The sequence below is a fragment of the Malaclemys terrapin genome, chromosome 2 (assembly GCF_027887155.1).
Source record: "Malaclemys terrapin pileata isolate rMalTer1 chromosome 2, rMalTer1.hap1, whole genome shotgun sequence".
In the NCBI taxonomy this organism is placed as follows: domain Eukaryota; kingdom Metazoa; phylum Chordata; order Testudines; family Emydidae; genus Malaclemys; species Malaclemys terrapin.
In genome coordinates this window covers 75704571-75723968 of record NC_071506.1, presented here as the reverse complement: position 1 = coordinate 75723968, position 19398 = coordinate 75704571, and the positions used below count along the sequence as shown (strand labels likewise).

General features: G+C 40.9%; 1 protein-coding gene across 7 annotated transcripts in view; it reads right to left on the bottom strand.

The window, feature by feature from the left end:
* The window catches only part of LOC128831059 (opsin-5-like), a 101211-nt gene that overhangs the window by 15097 nt on the left and 66716 nt on the right, over positions 1 to 19398 (bottom strand). For all 7 annotated transcript variants that reach the window (XM_054017137.1, XM_054017141.1, XM_054017142.1 and 4 more), the window contains one exon: positions 17473 to 17807. In XM_054017137.1, the coding sequence (XP_053873112.1) occupies positions 17473 to 17807 (335 nt within the window). The remainder of the gene's footprint in view (positions 1 to 17472; positions 17808 to 19398) is intronic.

The following is a 19398-nucleotide window of genomic DNA, read 5'->3' as shown; positions in this document are numbered from 1 at the left end:
GCTGGAAATAAAGCCTTAAAATGTGAGGCTTAAAGAGCTCAGTCTATTCAGCTTATCTAAGAGCAAGTCGAGAGGTGACCTGATCACTGTGTGTAGATACTTACACATGGAAAAGATGTCTGAGGCTTTTCAATCTTGCAGGCACCGGCATAACAAGATGCAATGGCTGGAAGTTGAGGTTAGATAAATTCAACCTTGAAATAAGACAATTTCCTAGCAGTGAGTGTAATTAAACACATGAGCAGCTTACCAGAGGAGGTGATGATTCACCATCACTTGGAGTCTTTAGATACCTTTCTAAAGAATATGCTTTAATCCGGCTTCTGGGGAAAATTCTACAGCTTGCATAGACAGCTTGCATTGATCCCTTCTGGCCTTAGAGTCTATGTGTCTGTGAATACGAATTAAGTTTTGAAGAGGTAACTGAAGGAAAACTTTAACAGACTGCAATGAAAGCTTTGAAGGAAGGAGTATGGACTGCAGGATTAAGCTGTTATATCTCAGAGGTGTAGAGAAAAGAAAAGGAGAGACTGTTTTTCCAGCTGCACAATTAAAGTTACCTGCACATGGAAGCCCAGATCCTCAGATATTATAAATCGGTGCAGTTCCACGGACCTCAATAGAGCTATAGTTATTTACATCATCTGAGGATCTGGTCCAGAATGGTTCAAATGATGAGTGTATTCCGAGTATATAGTGAATTTAATATGTTTGGATTAGAGACACTTTAAATAAATGGTGCATTAAATCTTTTTAAATGTGAACACTTCAGCATTTTAATTTGCTCACTCAGTTAAGATATTCCTGGCTGGGGAATTTACACCAAAGGAAAGGAAATGTTACTGCACACAAAGCAAAGTCAACCTGTTGTAATCATTGCCACATGAAACTGTCAAATCAGCTGGGGCAACTGGATAATTTTAGGACTAACAACATTTCCACAGTCTTAACAGTAAAATTTCACCTGTCCTGCACGATTGTGCATCTGTTTTTATGAGATATCAAAATGATTCAATAGATTTCACCGTTTGGACCAGGAAAGCCCCTGCATGATAGAAGCAATTTTAAGGCTCCAGAACTGTAGCTACATCTGCTAAGATAAAGTTAATCAAAATCTCATGCTCCAGGATGTACTCAAGATAAAAGAGATGCATATTCTCTGAAATAGGAGACAGTTTCTCGTACAGATCATAATGAAACATTAAATAAGAGAAAAACCCAGTAAGAGGTCTGTATCATTGATAAAGTCTCTATGGCATTACATTCAGCAAATTTATCTATTACAAAGAGGGAAAAATAAACTGACCTCAGTCCTGTTAGAAAATAAGCATCATTAGCTGCCTTTGAGCAATAAATGCAAACTACACAAAACATACAACTAATTCACAACTTCAACTTTTAGGATTATTGTGGATGTCTGTAGTATGAAAACACAGTCTTTGCAAAGCATATTTTATGCATAAAATGTATAATTGGTTCCACACATATATGAAAGATTGATGCTATGAAATAATTTAGTATCTATTATATATTAATGTTTTACACTGAGTTTCAAAAGGTAAGATCTTGAATTTTTCAAAATCTAATATTCAAATTCTTTTTATTGAATATTTGTTGCTAATTTTTGGAAGGACATTTTGAGCCAAATTTTCAATGGAAAATGCCTCAGTTTCACATGCAAAAGTGTGTATGCATTTGTGCATGCACATACTGAGATTGTATATGCAACCATTGTAATTGCATATCCAAAATGCAAATTGATATCTAGACAGGTAGAAACCCATGTGTACGTTTAGCTGTAATCATGCATGCAAGAGAGCATGTACTTTTGCATGTGGCCTTTAGGATCCCACCTGTGTCAATTTAGCCATCGTATTTGTAAAAAGGGAAATTAAAGGATCAAACATAAGCTCATTGGTATGTTTTATGAATCAAAATATAAAATAAAATGTTTGTCTTTCTCCTTTAAAATAGAATAGGTCTTTCAAACAACCCATTCTTCCCTCATGGAGAACTAGCAAGACCTGGAAACAAAGCCCTAGACCCTTTGTTGCAGTTGAGAAGCAATGGTGCTGTACAAATATAGCTTTCCCACCCAATCTTCCCTCCTGAGTAACAGTCCTTCCTCCACCCTCAACCCCATCACTACCACTTTTGCACACATATACAACAGGATAATTTGTAACAAACTCTACACATTGAAATTCACTACTGCTATTAATGATAATTAATGAGGAACTAGATGAAATACAAAAGAAGAGCAAGCAAGCATGAGCATTAGGAAAAGCCAACCCATATATATAAGTATACATTCTACTGGTGTAGTGTGTCATTTCAAAGTTTTATTCCACAAAATGTTCTAGCCATTCATCCTGACTAAAATGATTTTAGTTATAATCTTTATAATCTTCAAAATCTGTTATAAAGCTTTAACTTTTTGAATCTCAATGTCTACGGTCATTAAATTATTGACTGACTCCTCCCATTGTCTGATCCCCAGATTTCCTGCAACTGTGAAAATTTAAATCAATAAAAATCAAAAAAGAAATGCTTAAACTCATAATTTTTCAAAAGCTGTGAAAATCTAAATTGATAAAAAAGAACAAACTGATATCGGTTGAAATTATAAAAAATACAAATTGAATTCTATTAAACTTAATAACTCTAAGAACAGATCCCCTAGGAACATCATGGTTGTCACTATGCTGCACACCATAGCATTCAAGGGACCAGACAGATAAGGTAGAGGGCTATTTGTATATTGCGTGTTCCTGCACATAGTAGTTTGAGGAAGAGGAACTCCATTTAGAATTACATCAGGAACTACGCAGACATATCCAATGGTGAACTGGCTATTTTGAGTCAGTAGATGAAACATTCTACCTTCTCGTCGTTTTCCATTTTAAAGGGCTGTTCTCACCATCTTAACAATTTTTGAATATTATGAAAGATGGAAGTTAGCAAATCCCCAGTTAGTTTTGCTAGCTGCAGGAACTGCCATGGCCATCTCTGCTCCCTAGACCCTCGGCTCATGCCTGGACGCCCTCCCACACTTCCTGTTCCTCAAGTTGCTCTTGGAGACTCGGTGGGGAAGTGGCAGTTCTTGCCACTATCTCTAGGCTTGGGAGTGGAGTCTCCCAGCTCCCTTCCCCTTCTCTCTCCTTAGGTTCAGGAAGGACACTCCTAAATCATGGTAGAAAGCTGGCTGGAAATCCTGTCCCTCCACAGACCTTACATGAAGGGTCTGTATATTGGGTTGGGAGTGCATGTCTCCACAGAGGGAGTGGTAGGGGACTTGAACCACAGACCGGGCGAGCTAGCAGTTTCATTGCTGCTTTCATTGTCAGCTCATTGAGCATGGCAGAGTTCCATGCTAGCCATAGGCAAGGCATAAGGCTTCTCCTGCATCCAGCCTCCTCCATGCCCATGCTGTATGCACCCCTACGTAAACCAGGAATCACTTCATCTACCACTGAAGTGAAGCCACCTCTTAATAATAGTACATTGCGAGGCTAAAAGGTACTTTGAGTTCTACTCAATATTTCGCAAGAGCTTCTGAGCAAAGACTTTAAGCACCAGCCATAAACAGTTGGAGGAATCAGGCTGTGTCTGAAGTTTTAGTCTCATTAACATGCACTTCGTGCTGTGCTTTACATAAATCACATGGCTTCCTATCATTTCTCTGTGGTACAGTGCATTTCACTCTTGTTGGCAGCTGAATTAATTCCTGTTTGCAGAAAAAATGAATATTTACAATATGTATTTTAGTTTTCTCATTGTATTTCAATAACTCATTTGTTCAAGGCCTCCAGATTCCTGATGGGTGGGGAAAAAAATCTTTTCTGATGCTAACACAGGTAGAGTCTTTGAAAAGATAAGTGGATAAGGCTATATTGGAGGTAATAAATTGTTTGTTCCTCTTCTCTTTCACATAATTGCTGTTGCCAGAAGTGTTTCGGGGTATTTTGCTGAGAACAGAAAGTACAAAAACAGTTCCTTCCCACAATTTGTGCAGTTCTAGGACTATTCCAAATTGATTAAGTGCAACTACCTTCAGTATCTAGAATACTTGGTCCAAATGCACGAGATCAGAGGCCAAAACAGTTTAATTGATTTTAAGGCCAGAAGAGACCAGAAAGATCATCTAGTCTGATCTCTTGCATAGCACAGGACAAAGAACCAATATATTGTTCAACTATAGGAAGGAGGAAAAAAGATGGCGAGCAAAAGAAATTAGCAACCTGTTTGGAAAATAAAAGCCACATATTCCCCTTTGCCTCTCCCCCTCCCACAGCACAAAGTTCCAATGAGATCCTGCTAGAGTTATATAGTTCAGAAAATTGCCTTGTGATTTCAACAGCACTACTGAGTAGAGTTACCATATCTGAACTTTCAAAAAAAGAGGACACTCGGGGGTGGGGGGTAGCCCCGCCCCCTAGACACTCCCTCCCACCCCCTGACAGTCAGGGCCGGCTCTGGCTTTTTGGCTGCCTCAAGCAAAAAAAAACCAAAAAAACACGGGGGCAGCCTCAAGCAAAAAAAAAAAACCCTGCGGCGCGGCCGGAGCGCGGATGCAGGGGGACCGGCTGGGCGGGGGAAGGGGGAGAGAGCGGGCAGGAGAGAGAGAGAAGGGGGCGGCCAGGGCTACAGCAGGGGCGCTGCCACGCGGCCCCTCCTGCTGCGCCACCTCCTGCCACCTGCCGCGAGGGCTCCGCTCCAGTCAGTGTGGAGGGAAGGAAGAGGACTGCCCTGCAAGGCGCTCTGGTTCTCCGCACCGCCGCCCCCTACAGGGCGGCCGGAGCGGAACAAGAACAAAAAAAAAAATGCGGCCGTGCCGCCCTAGGATTGGGCCGAGTGCCGCCTCCAACAATCTGCCGCCCCAAGCACCAGCTTTCTCAGCTGGTGCCTGGAGCCGGCCCTGCTGACAACCCCCCCAGAACCCCCGACCCATCTAATCCCCCCTGCTCCCTGTCCCTGACTGTCCCAACCCCTCTCCACACCCCTGCCCCCCGACAGCTCCCCCCGAACTCCCAACCCATCCACCCCCACTCTCTGTCCCCTGACTGCCCCCCTTCTCCAACTCCCCGGCCCCCTTACCATGCCGCTCGGCTTAGAGCAGGTATCTGGCTCCACACCCCAAAGAGCGCTGCGCCCTGCCCGAGCACTGCCGAGCGGCGAGCTGAGGGGGAGGGCTCTGACCGCCGCTGCCTGCCCCGCTGCCGTGTTCCCTTGCAGGCGCACAGCCCCGCCCCCCCAGCGCTGCCGGGTGGCGTGCTAAGGCTGCAGGGGATGGGGGGAGCCGGAAAGGGGCTTTGGCTGCCGAGGCCCCAATGCGAGCTGTGCTCGGCCGCTTTTCGGTCGATAAATAGCCGACCGGGGGGAAATCGCAGACATTTTTAGATTTTTAGAAATTCCCCCCGGACGGCTATTTAAAGAGTGAAAAGCCGGACATGTCCAGGGAAATCCGGACATATGGTAGCCCTACTACTGAGTCTCATTTGGGGTCTGAGTCAGTCAAAGCCGATTGAAGTCAATGGGAGTATTTCCAATGGATTTACCAGCTCTTGGATCGGGCCTTTGGAGCAACGTGATATTTTCAGGTGCCTTGGTAGTATTTTGTTCACCAGCTCCTCTGAGAGTGCTTGGAGAGACACACTGAACAGGATTCAAAGATTGGCAAAAAGCTTACTGCAGCTGAATTATGCAGAAAACACGGTATTTTTTCTGTAATTGCCATGTACTAAAAATATCGCCAAAGTGTTTTTATTAATCAAAGCCAACAGCTAGAAGTCATGTCTGCTTTGTTAATCACTGATCGCTGGCTGAGGGACTTTTTTTTTTTTTTTTTTTTTTTTAAAGTGGACCCATAACAGAGCACACACTTTACCAAAATAATAATCTGTCTTCCATCCTAGCCTCTCATTTACAGGGGCACTTAAGCATATTGCCTGTAACTCTAAATAGAAAGGGTGACATTGTGTAGTGTAAACATTATCTTTGATCTGTATAAATTAGCTATATTTCTTTGTGCCAGCAGCCTCTCCCCCAGACTCTTGGTGTGATATTCTCAGTGTTTAATCATGCTAATAAGATCACTTTTTGCAGCTTCAGGGGTAAAGTACATTTCAACACCCACTTGAGGATATGGGTCTCCACTTAGGGCTAATGCCTGCCTTGTGTACCTTCCTCCTCAGCCCTTCTGGTGCTCCTGGTCTGTACAGTACCTGGAGTTCTTAGGAAGAGGAATTCTAGCTCACTCAGTGGGGTGGGGGCACAGCCATGGTCACATACTCATCCCACCCTCTTTTAGGCACCTAACACCCGCCGGGACATTACGGTCATGTGCACCACAGCACAAGATGATGGGGAGCCCTTTGTGCCTTTCCTCACCTTGTGCACCCACTCAGGGACTGACTAAAATCTCAACTTGGATTTTAAAACCAAAGAGGTTTACTCCTACCCTGTGCATGCCTTGCCAATCAAAATGATCTGACCAATACTAGCTTGTCTTCTTCTCTCTGCTATCCCTAAGCATGTGTGAGGCTGTCACTTCCAGTTCAGCATCCAGGTTTTGAAGACAGAGAATGAATTAAAGACTTGCAGACCTCTCCAGAGCCACAGCCAAGGTCAGGTACTCAACACCAGCCAAAGAATAAAACTTTTGAAAGAGCTGCTGCATCGAAAGACCAATTCTTCCCCAGTGATTATGCCATCCTGGCTTCTAATCATAAAGACCCCTACATTTCAAATACACTTATCAAGAAAACAGGTTTAGGGCCAAATTCTGACCTCCGTTGTACCCATGAAACCATTTCTTCTATGCCAATTCAGTTGTGTGATTATAAGCGCAGCCAGATGTAGCTCCTATTCTACATCTAAAAGACAATTTGATAATCTAGCACTCACACATTAGCCAAAGCTCCAACAGTCTGAAACTGATCTGTACAAGCCATCCTATTCTCAGACTAGAGAGTATCCACTCTCATGAACCTAAGTGTTTGGGTGGATTTCTAGGTTCCATTGAGGATCTAACTCAGGGGTCTCAAAGTCCCAGCCCTTGGGCCATCTGTGACCCGAGACCTCGCCACTGCAGCCCATTGAGGAGAGACGCATTCAGACACGCTGCCGGCAATGTCTGCTGCAGGCACTACTCCCCCACAGCTCCCATTGGCTGGGGGAGAGGGACAGAGATACCACCACTAGTCGCCGGGCAGAGTCAGCCATAGAGGCAGCATCATTAGTTGCCGGGCAGAGTCAGCCACGGCTGCAGCATCACTTTTCCACAATGAATATAAACAAGTCAAAATACCGAACACAACTAGCTGATGCACACCTTGCTGCAATCCTGAAGGTTTGCACCTTCAGTTCAGTCACCGAGGCCAAACATCAACAAACTGACAGAACTGAAGCGTTGCCAGGTGTCGGGCAAACACTAAAAATTCTCTGGCAGGCGAAGAATTGTATAAAGTTGTATGACAGTTTTATTATTTTAAGAAATTCAAAATAAAAAATACAATATAAACGTTTTCTTTTCTGAACAGCATCTTCAGTGACGTTATTGGCCCGCTGGGAGGATTTGAGGACTGGCACTGGCCCTAAGGTAAATTGAGTTTGAGACCCCTGATCTAACTTGTGACTTCCTGGCCCAACAATTTATCCAGTTCTATTGTAAAAAACAGTAAGAGCACCGTTCGCATGTATTGTCACTGGGAATAACATCCTCTGGGCTGATCCAGGTACAAAGATCTCAGTGAGAGAATATAAACATAATACTAGTGATCAGGCAGATTAGTCACAGAGCTCAAGCTATTTAGCTTAACAAAGACAAGGTTAAAGGGGACTTGAGTGCAGTCTATAAGTACCTACACAGGGAACATATATTTGATAATGCCCTCTTCAGTCTAGCAGAGAAAGTTTCAGAAGATCCAATGGCTGCAAGTTGAAGATAGACAAATTCAGACCAGAAATAAGGCATACATTTTTAACAATGAGGATAATTAGCTATCAGAACAGTTTGCCGAGGCTTGTAATGGATTCTCCAACACTGGCAATTAAAAAAAAATGTTTAAAGACATGCTCTAGTTCAATAGGAATTATTTTGGGGAAGTTCTATGGCCTGGGATCTACGGGAAGTCAGACTTGATGATCACACTGGTCCTTTTTGGCTTTAGACTCTATGAATTGAGGACTCCCTCAGGCGTGCAGTTTATTTGGACAATTGTCCCTTCCAAAACATTTTTAAATGAGGGCAACTATGCCTGTGTATCAGCACAATCAGCTGGGCTCCTTTACTACTGCAGCAGAAGCAGTGGGCATGATGAGGGGAGAATCCAGACATTCCCCCTACATACTTTCCCTATTAAAAGAATCAATTAAAAGCGGAGGTGTCCCAAAGAATTATCACCAACAAACCCAAGTTGTCAGGCCAGCCTATGTAGCATGGTGTGACCACTAGAGTGAGAGGTCAGTAACAGGGTGGGTAGAAAGCAGAAAAATTTGCTTCATGGGCCTATCCATAAAAGGTAAGGCCAGCTCTGCTTTAGTTAGTTAGTTAGTTATTCTTTGCAAATCACAGGGAGAAATGTACTTCAGCTTCTGTCCAAAACTCCTCAGGGAAATTTCCAAAGAAGCACATGGAAAGTATTGTATAGTACAGTATGTGCACCAAAGTCCCTGAACAATTATGTAATGGGAACGAATGGAGTTTCCTTCTCACCTAAATGGAGTTTAGAAAATACCCCCCTTTGGGTCTAAAAGTATTCTATTAGTTAGAGTATTTTTAGCCAGGCTGATTCCTGGTTAATGGCTTAATCCCGCAATTACTGCACATGCCAGATTCACACGGACCTGAAGTCAAAGGAAGTTTTTAGAACTGGACCTATGATAAAAAGACATGTTCATTTTTTGACTGAAGGTGGAATTCACAAGGCTTAGATACTGCTGTGCTCAGCATTGCAGCCTGTAACTTTTAGGAACCCAGCTGCCTACTGGAATTCACTGAATTAGGGGCCCAAGCTGTCTATGTAATGCGTGGGGAGAGCTAGGCGCCTGAGAACGGGATTCAAAGAAGCCAGCACACTGAGCCGGTGCCACCTAAATTAGCCAATAAAAATTCCGAGGTGTCTGGTGGGGCCAAACCCCCAACCTTCAATGGCAGTTAAGCACCTAAGTCTGGGCCTGAGGGAGGCACCAGTTTCTACATGGGATTTTCAGCCATGAACCCTCTCCTGGAGGTAGGCCTAGGCCAGGTCAGTCCTTTTTCAAGAAAAACTGAGGTGGAGATGGTGGTCTCCTTATAACCCAGTGGTCAGCGCACTCACCCAGGCTGTCTGAGACTTGGTTCAAACCCCTCCTCTGCCCGATATGCCGCAAGGATTTGAATGTGGCTCTCCTACCTCCCAAGACAGTGGCCTAGCCACTGATCTTTGGAGTATTTTGGGGTAGGGCTCTCTCTCTCAGTCTCTCCTGCTGAAGCCATTGTCCATGTATAAATAATTAAATAGTCCTTGGAACAGGGCAACTAGAACCCAGCTCTGACATAAGCACCTAACTAGTGGGCGATAGAGTCATTCTAACTCCATCCCTATTTAGGCAGCTGTGTACATGCCCTGCTGACAAAATTTAGGCATTTGGGAGATTTTAATGACAGAGATTTAGGAACCTGTATAGGGTTCTGTGAATGGCACCGAAGTGTTGGACAGAGGCACCTAAAGTGGCAGTTAAACACCTAAGTCTCCCTTGTGAATCCTACCCTGCATGTTCCCACAGAATGATCTGATTCTCATGCTACGTTTAAGAAAACTGAAAAAAAATTAGCAGAGTTAGAATATAATGAAAGTTTTTAGGAACTGTGCTGTGTTCACATAAGAATCTAAAACCAGTCAGCCCAAAAAAGACCCCAAACCAAAACCCTCCTTCATTTTTACAACTATTTGTAAAATAAAAACAAAATCAAAAGTTTGATCATTTATTTCAAAATGACCAAGTCCTGACTGTACCTCTTCCAAATCATACTTCTCCACACTGTCTCCCATAACATTCTGTGACAGCAGGTTGTCATTCCCATTTTTTCCATATATCAGCCAGCCTCATACGCTTACCAGCAAGGTAAGCATTGTTGCCTCCTCCTCTGGAATCAATAAACATTACCTGGAGTCAGTAGTGGAGGGAATTTAGATTTAATTTGGCTTCTGTATTGCTTCCCTTCATGCACCATGCCAATACGACTGACATTTGGAAATTGAATGACGTCTAACTGGTAGTCACCAAGATCCCCAAATGGTTTTGAACTCCCTGCAGCAAATCACAGTGACTCAATGCATTACAAGTAAAATATTTGCTCAAAGTTGCCCGAATCCAGAGAGGCACTGAACAATTTCCCCCTTCACTTTAATGAGAGCTGCAGGTGCTCGGCACCTCTCAGGAGTTGGTGCTGTGAGCTTGTATCCACATCTTGTTCATCTTCTTCGTAGAACGTCAGTCATGCCATTTTATTTCTATCACATTTCCCATGATATTCTTGCCTATCCCCAACACTTAAAATCATAATCAACCACAGCTTTCAAGCACGCTTCCATTGGCACATGTATACCTCTAGTTTCAAGAACTGATCTTACTCCCGTTATAGTCGTGGCAAAATTTCACTTAATTCAGTGAAGATGAAAGAGATTGGCACTAAGTCTGTGCACCATTTAAGTCCAACTTAGACGATATTTTATGTGCTTAATTGGGGCTTGTGCTGGCTCTCTGTACATGAGTGAATTTCATGCTGAGAGGATCAAATCCTCAATGAATACAATTAAAAATAAGGTACGTGCTATTCAGACCAGCAGCCAGGTGGCACTTCTATGCTTACAATCATGCATTTTCAAGCTATCACAAGTGATGACCAGACTAAAATAGAACATTACTATTTATTGAGTAAAAATCTGATAAAGATTCTTAGTTATTTCTATACTGATGTACGTGACACGTAAGTATTGTTCTGCTGCTAAAAGGAAAATGGCAGTTTTTACATTGTAAATTGAATTTGATTTTATCTTAATTAAAATGGACTCAAATCACTTTTAGAACTATATTAATTTTAGTCTTTTGCACCAATTTTTGTTTGGCCTCGGTAGGCATGAGTGCATTCACTGCATGTGTTGAGAACACATATTGCAGACAAAGGAATCAGATATGCAAGGTCAAGTGCAAAGAAGATGTGTACACAAGCGACCAATCACTGCTAGAATGAAAGCAAATCACAAAAACATGCACACAAATTACTAGCTGTTTGCACATGCATGCACACGGTGGCAGTAGCGTGCATTTGAGTGGGCACTTTTCCATACTATAAATACCATGCAGGCTCCGATCCAGCAAAGCACTGAAGTATGCGCCTAATTTTAAGCAGGTGATCAGGCTAAATATCTAGTTTTGATATCTAATGTACTTACATGGCCTGCATTACTATAGTATCTGAGCACTTCGCAGCCTAATAATGTACTTCTATTCTACATCCCTGTGAGGCAGGGAAGCACTTTTATATCCATTTTACAAATGGGGAGCTGAGGCACAGAAAGACTAAGTAACTTGCCAAAGATCATATGTGAAGCTAGTGGCAAAGCAGGTTCAACCTGGTCTCCTTAATCACAGACTAGCACCCTAATCACCAGACCATCCTGTCTTTCAATAGTTGGTGAAATACTGACCTATTAGAATTCATATTTGGCCAAAGTTGAACAACATGAAGCTCACTTACACTCATGGAGTTTTTGTTCTTTCACTTCCTAGAAGGACCAGAATGTGTTGTAGGACCAACATAATTAACAGAGTGACTTCCAGCTAGGAGGGCATTCTCTAGTTCTCTGCTGAAGCCCATGGGGTTTACCTGTTTGCGAGCTCCCACAATGGTTTTAGAAGTGGAACACAAATACATACCTCCATGCAGAAATCAGAACAGAGCAATAAACAATACAGTCGACATATATTTTATTTGAGGTATGTTGCAGTAACTACCGGGTAGCTAGTAATAAAAAAAAAAAACAAGTAGTTTACCAACCTCAGCCTCACAAAACTTAAACATATTAGTGAGGCATTTGTTCCACGCTAAATCTTCTTAATAACTTGCTATTGTCATCAGAGCACGTGAGAAAAGCACTACAGGTAGAAATAATTTACTTTCAATTAAAACATTTAAATGAGGTTAATTATAATGAATGGATATTAGTAAAAAATTTTCTTTTATTAAAAAAAAAATTTTCTGCACTTGTTCTAAACTTTTTTCTGAACTTGTTCTGCACTTGTTCCATTTCTAAACAAACATTAATGTGTTCTGGAAAAATTACAGACCTTAATCTGAATGCTTTTAGTTACACTATTGACCTGGAAGCTCAGATAATAAATCAAAGAGAGGCTGATACTAATAGCATCTTTTCAAGTACATTGGCAAAACAGTTGTTTAAAAAATGCAGGGCCTGTTCCTGCTCCCGCTCCCAGGAACATCAAAGGTAAAACTCCAATTGAGTTCAACAGGAGCTGGACTGGGCCCAAACAGTATAAGAGTGAGGAATGAGATATGTCGCTGTTTTAGGGACTATGGGAGTTAATCAAGGGGAGTTAGGTGCCTAAATCCTTTTCAGGATCTGGGTCTATAAGCCTGATCCAACTCTCAGCAACTTCAATGGGGGCCGGATCAGGTTCCAGAGGCACATCTCAAATTTGAAGTCTGCCAGGGTACCGGAGTGAAAATGGCTGATGTTAAGGAGGGGAGGAAATGGCAGTAAAGAGGCAGCAGAAGACAGAATCTATACCTGGAAGGGAGCAGGAGGTACATTGTATTGGGAAGCTCTAACATGAACTGGCTAAATGGAGGAAGACGCAAGTAGTAGTCACTGTTGTTATGGGGATGCAAAAGGAAGGAAGGGAAGCCTCCTCCTGACCTTCTCTCCACTCCTAGCTATCAGAACTGGCTGTTGGGAAGAGAGAAGCAGCAGCTATGTAGGGAGGAGGCAGCTCTTTCACCTAAATATTTAGCTTTGCACTAACACGGGTAGGAAAATTATTTGCCTGAATTCAAATACCATAATTTGGACCAGATTGTGGCTGAAAACTTATCTGAGACCAAATTGTGCTATAACCCTTAATTCTTATGTTTTGTACCTCCATTCAACTGGAATGAAGGGCTAACTGTTCCCCAGTTTCCTCGCACCACAGCCATTATGTAAGTGTGACAAGGCAGAGATTGGGTGGGATTTGTAACATTCAAGAAATAGACTGGTTCCTTTTCATTTATAAATGCTCCAGCAAAATATATTCAAATATTTTCACTTAGGTGAGATGATCATCAGCTGGTGCATGATAATTTCAATAGAACTATGCTGAACTGTAGCAGGTGGGAACCTGGCTCATTTACATTTTACTGTGACCCCAAAGCCATAAATGAATGCAACCAGTAATGGATGCTCATTCAAAATATGCAGGAAATGGACAAAATTGGGCAACATTTTTCAGCAATAATCTTTTGGCAAGAAGATTGTCCCCTGTTCTCTCACTAGACTTCTCACCATGGCTTATTTCCTCCTAATTCTAGGGATTTCTCTTAAGTGTTCCCACTTACCCAGGCCAGCCTGATTATAGTAAGCCAAAGAGCACATCAGTGTCCTAATTATAGTAGGCAATGTGCTGGCCCAACACTTCATGCTGTGCAAGCATCTAGACACTGCATATTTCTCCTGAGAACAGACTTGTTTCCTTTGAAGCAGATGAAAGTTCTGGAATTGAATTCAGGCACTGCAAGTCCCATGTGTTTCATAGATTCCAAGGCCAGCAGAGAACATTGTGATCATCTAGTCTGACTTCCTGAATGACACAGGCCATAGAACTTCCCCAAAATAATTCCTAGAGTAGATCTTTTAAAAAAGCGTCCAGTCTTGATGTAAAAATTATCAGTAATGAAGAATCCACCACTACCCTTGGTAAACTGTTCCAGTGGTTAATTACTGTCATTGTTAAAAATATAAACTTTATTTCCCATCTTAACTTGTCTAGTTTATATTTGCAGCCACTGGATCATGTCATATCTTTCTCCACTAGACAGAAGAGCCCTTTATTATATATTTTCCCCCCATATGGACTGTGATCAAGTTACCCCTTAACCTTCATATTTCTTAAGTTAAATAGATTGAGCTCCTTGAGTTTATCACTATAAGGCCTGTTGTCTAATCCTTTAATCATTCTTGTGGCTCTTGTCTGAACCCTCTCCAATTTATCAACATCCTTCTTGAATTGTGGATATCAGAACTGGACACACTATTTCAGCAGTGGTTGCACCAGTGCCAAAGATAGGGGTCAAATAAGCTCTCGTCTCCTACTCAACATTCATCTGTTCATGCATCCAAGAATTGCATTAGCCCTTTTGGACACAGCTTTGTTCTAGGAGCTCATATTCAGCTAGTTACTCACCACCACCCACAATCTTTTTCAGAGTCACTGCTTCCTAGGATAGAGCCCCCCATCATATAAGCATAGCCTATATTTTTTGCTTGTGCACAGCTTACAAAGTAATCCAGATTGCTTTGAATCAGTGACCTGTCCTCTTCATTATTTACCACTCCCCCAATTTGTGTGTCCACTGCAATCTTTGTCAATAATTATTTCATATTTCCTTCTAGGTCATTGATAAAAATGTTTCAATAGTGTAGGGCCAAGACCAATCCCTGCAGGACCCTACTAGAAACATACTTGATTGATGATGATTCCCCATTTACAATTATATTGTGAGACCTATCAGTTAGCCAGTTTTGATTCCATTTAATGTGTGCCATGTTAATTTTATATCATTCTAGTTCTTTTAATCAAAATATTATGTGGTACTAAGAAAAACACCTTACAGAACTCCAAGTATATTACATCAACACTATTATCTTTATCAACCAAACCTGTGATCACTAAAAAAAAAAAAAGATATAACATTAATGCAAATCAACATGGGTTTCTGGGAAGTAGATCCCATCAAATTATTTACATTTCCCTCCTTTAGTTCTTTATTGAGTCCTGTATCAGCTGCTCCATTATCTTGCCTGTGATCAATGTCAGACAGACAGGTCTATGATTACCAGGGTCATCCCATCTATCCTTTTTAAATTTTGGTACATTAGATTTCTTCCAGTCTTCTGAAACTTCCCTGGAGTCCCAAGGGTTATTGAAAATCAACACTAATGGTCTAGCTATTTTAAAACTCTTGGATGCAAGTTATCTGGACCCACTGATTTTAAAATGTCTAGCTTTAGTACCTGCTGTTTAACATCCGCTGAGACCCTAGAGGAATGGAAAGATGTGACTACATAATGTGTTTTTTCTCCAAATACAGAACTAATATTTATTGAACTATTTATTGAACAATTCTGCCTTTTCTGCATTGTTATTGATAATTATAGCATTTCCATCTAGTAATGGATTGATACCATTGTTAAGATTCTTTTTGTTCTTAAAAACTCCTTATTGTGGGAGAAGGAGAAAAGGGTACATTAAAGAAACAGGGAGTAAAGCACAGGGCACTGAAGATGGAGTAGGCAGAAACAAGAGGTAAAATATATGCCCAAGCAAAGCTCCAAACTAGAGCTGACCAGAGGATGGAAGTTCCATTTTGCAAAGGATATTGAGATTTTGAAATTTGGCTTTGTTCTGAATAGGAAGAAAATTCTGAGGTTTGTTTTTTTCCCCCATCATTCAAAATGTTTCATTTAAACAAAATTGTTTTGTTTCAGTTTCCACTTTAAAAACATTTGTTTTAGGTTAGACTATATAATACAAAATTTAAAATTGCAGAACAAAAAGTCATTTTAAACCAAAAACATTCAGAATGAGACATTTCAATGTTTTTGTTCAAATTGGCAAAATGGGATGTTCTGACTGTTGGATTTGTCTGGTTTGCCTTCTGAAAGAAACACAAGTGAAACTGACCAGATTTCACAAAGTGTTTCAATTTTGGCAGAACTGCATATTCCATAAGAATATGGCTCCACTGAAGTTGCTCCAACCAGCTCTATTCCAAACAATGCACAAAGCTAACAGAGTCCATCACCTTCCCAATGCAAGCTTGTTCCCCGCACTGTATTCTCCAGTTTAGTTTAAATGACTCAGACTGAGGTTCCACCACATCACTTGAGAGAAATGGATCTTTGTTTTATGTAATTGTTTTTTTCAGATTTATCCAAAAGTCAAAGTTCCTCTGGAGAACTCCTGTGATTTATCTTTACGTTTCAAACTTAGGAGCCACGTTTTTAACATATGGGACAGTGAGATGTGTGGCTTAAAATAGCTCACTTCAGAACCTTTTTCCAAATATATAAAAGTTTATCAGATTTGGTCTACATTTCTTCTAATAGACACAATAACATCCAATATGCAAGAATCTTTCAAAATATGTTTTAACGGTATACACAAATTACTTAACCTTGTATTCTCTCAGGATATTGTAGGAGCGTAAACATTTATCAGCTCATTTGTTTAGCCCTGTTTATGCTCAGTAATTCTCTCGTCAAAATACAATCCTCTTCCTTTAGTACCGATTCCTGAGCACATAGCATAGGTCTCAATATTTAGCTATTTCTCACTTCTTTAATGTGATCTGATTTTCTTTTTGATCTAGATAATGCTACCAAGCTGTTATGAGTAATACTGCAAGCTTAAAATGAAACTATATGCTACAAAAAACACTGCAATGCAATGTTACTGCACATCCGTCATTACAAAACAGCCCATCTCTTTGCCTATCTGGGACAATATCTATAAAATATCATAGTAGGAATGACAGGAATATATTTTGGGTTTCAAACTTTCTGAAAATAGAAAGATGTGTGTTCCTCAGAACTCTAAAGGCAAACAGATGTGGGTGTGAAAGTGAGGTATGTGACCTGAAAACAAGGGGAAAGACAGATGGACCTGGGAGCCAAAAGTAAGATGACCTGAACACAGAAGGCCAAAATGTAACTCTCTAAGAGTTCCTTCCAAATAACTGGCAACTGTATGTTTAGGTACAGAATTTGCTTGCATGCTACAAGTAGTACATTTTTCTATTGCAAGTTTCAAAGTTTTATTGCATTCAGCAACATTTTCCCTTTTAAAGCCAGGTTTTCCAAAGAAATCCTCCAGTCTTCCAAAATAGTTTGTAAATTATCTAGAACTTTAAATTAAAAAAAAAAAGTCTGAAATTTTCACAAAACTCTAATAAAACTTCTGCCATACCTTTGTTACCAGAGCCTAAAGAAAAGGCTACAGAAACCTCACAGCTATCACTTGATGGGTTTTGCAGGAACAATTCATTTGCATGTGGTGAATCTGCACAAGGTAACATTGCATGCTTGTTTCAGAAACAAATGGAGCTGATCTTCTTTCTTTTCTCATTCCTCTCTTAGGATCCCCCTAGCACTCTAAATGGTGCTGCCCGTGCATGCAGAATGTGGCTTGAGAACACAAATTTTCAAATACCTTGACTGTAATAGCCTGCACGTTGCTCATCCTGGTGGGACCTGAGACATGCTGTTCCACTGCTTTTCTGGATTCTTTGACAGTTATCAGAATGAGGGTATAGGACGTAACAATTACCCCACAGGGGATGATAAAGCAGAAGACAAAGAGAGCTACGGTGTAAGACATTGCCACCGTGTTTACATTTGATGAATGCCAATCAATGCAACAAGCTGTACCATAGGGCTCTGCTCCATACTCTCCCCAGTGAGCTAGGGGTGAACAGGCAAAAATTGCTGCATAGGCCCATGCGCAGGCTATCAAGATTCGTCCATGTTCTTGCCTAAATCTGTTCCCTGGAAGACATGAAACAATCAGTGAAGAACTGCTCGCAGTAGCGTGATGGATTCTAATTATACAAGCCAGAAAACAATACATAGGCCCTTTTTATTGGACACTGGGTATTACAATTGTTTCCCCCCCCCCCCATGCTTCAGAGGAGCCCCCATAAACATCCACAAAGCTATCTCATTGTCTTCCTTCAAATCCCCTATTAAACTCTCTCTTTACTGTGATGCCTTAACAGATAAGAAGCAAGGGAACTTAAAAGAACTCAAACAGATTACCTTAAAATGAAAACTGGCACCCTCAGGCTGGTTGGAGTTATGCTGGGAAACCAGATCAGCACAAATTAGCACAGAACTGGGGGAGCGAGGGGTGATTGCAAAGGGGAGTTTCATGGTCACCTTACATCCCTGTTCCTGCAACTTGTGCTGTGTGTTCCTTGGTCATAGTCAAGGACCCGGCTCCCTGCAGCTTCAAAATGTGCTCCATTTTAGAATGGTTCACAGTATGATTTTCAAACACAATGTTAACAAACATTAATGAATCTAAAGAATGATCACCCTGATTTCAAACTAAAGAAGGGCTGTCATCTAGAGAAATTCTACTAAATGTTTTGCCCCACACAAGTAGCACCAAGTACTTGTAGGTCAGAGTTCATGATGCATGCCTAAAATGTTTATATCTGCCATATTTCAGGTTTATATGATAATAAGACATTATATGTATTTAACAGGGATGTTGCAGCTTCAACACACTTTCACATTAATTACCTATTTAACCTCACAATTATAATTTCTTTAAACAATCCAACACCATGCATAGACAAGAAAAGAACCAAGATACTTTTAGTTAGTGCGTGTCTTGATTCAAGAGAAGGTCATCTTTGTTCTGGAAAATTTATCTCACTAAGAATAAGTAGTTCTGTTGGTATTGAATATAAAAGAGAGGGGCACCATTTGCATGGCTACACTCACTACAATCATGCGCATTTTTCTTGCATCACAACATCTTCAGGGATTTAAAAATCAAATGTAAAACCATCTTCTAAGCTAAAAGTTACCAGGTGAGATTTTAGCATAAAAGCAAGTTTATTTTAACAAATTTTAAAACCACAAGGACAGTTTGACCTCAGGGTAAAATCTGATTAACACATGATCTTTTCCACCTAAAGTTCCACTCTCGCAACAATGAGATACTAGAATTTTAAAGCTGTTCTTTGAATAGCAGTAAAATCTGATGCTACATTTGTCTTTTCTATGTTACATTGACTGGCATTCCTCTTATCCTAAGAAGTGAGTGAGGTAATAAAGAAAGAACTTGAGTAGATGAACAAAAGAAACCAAAAGAAAACATCTGAAAAGGTCAAAAGAATATAGTATGCATCTCTACCATTTACAAAAAAAGTAAGGTACTGAAATGCTGCTCATACCTATATCAAGTCAAAGATAATTGTACAAAATGAATCTTAAAAATGGTATCAACTTAACCCAACCTGGCTGTTATTTTAACAGTTACCTCATGGTCCTCTTCTGAGTCATTTACCTCAGCATAAGTGGGTTTGGATATAATAAACGAGGTTTATATAGCACCAAACTCAATTAC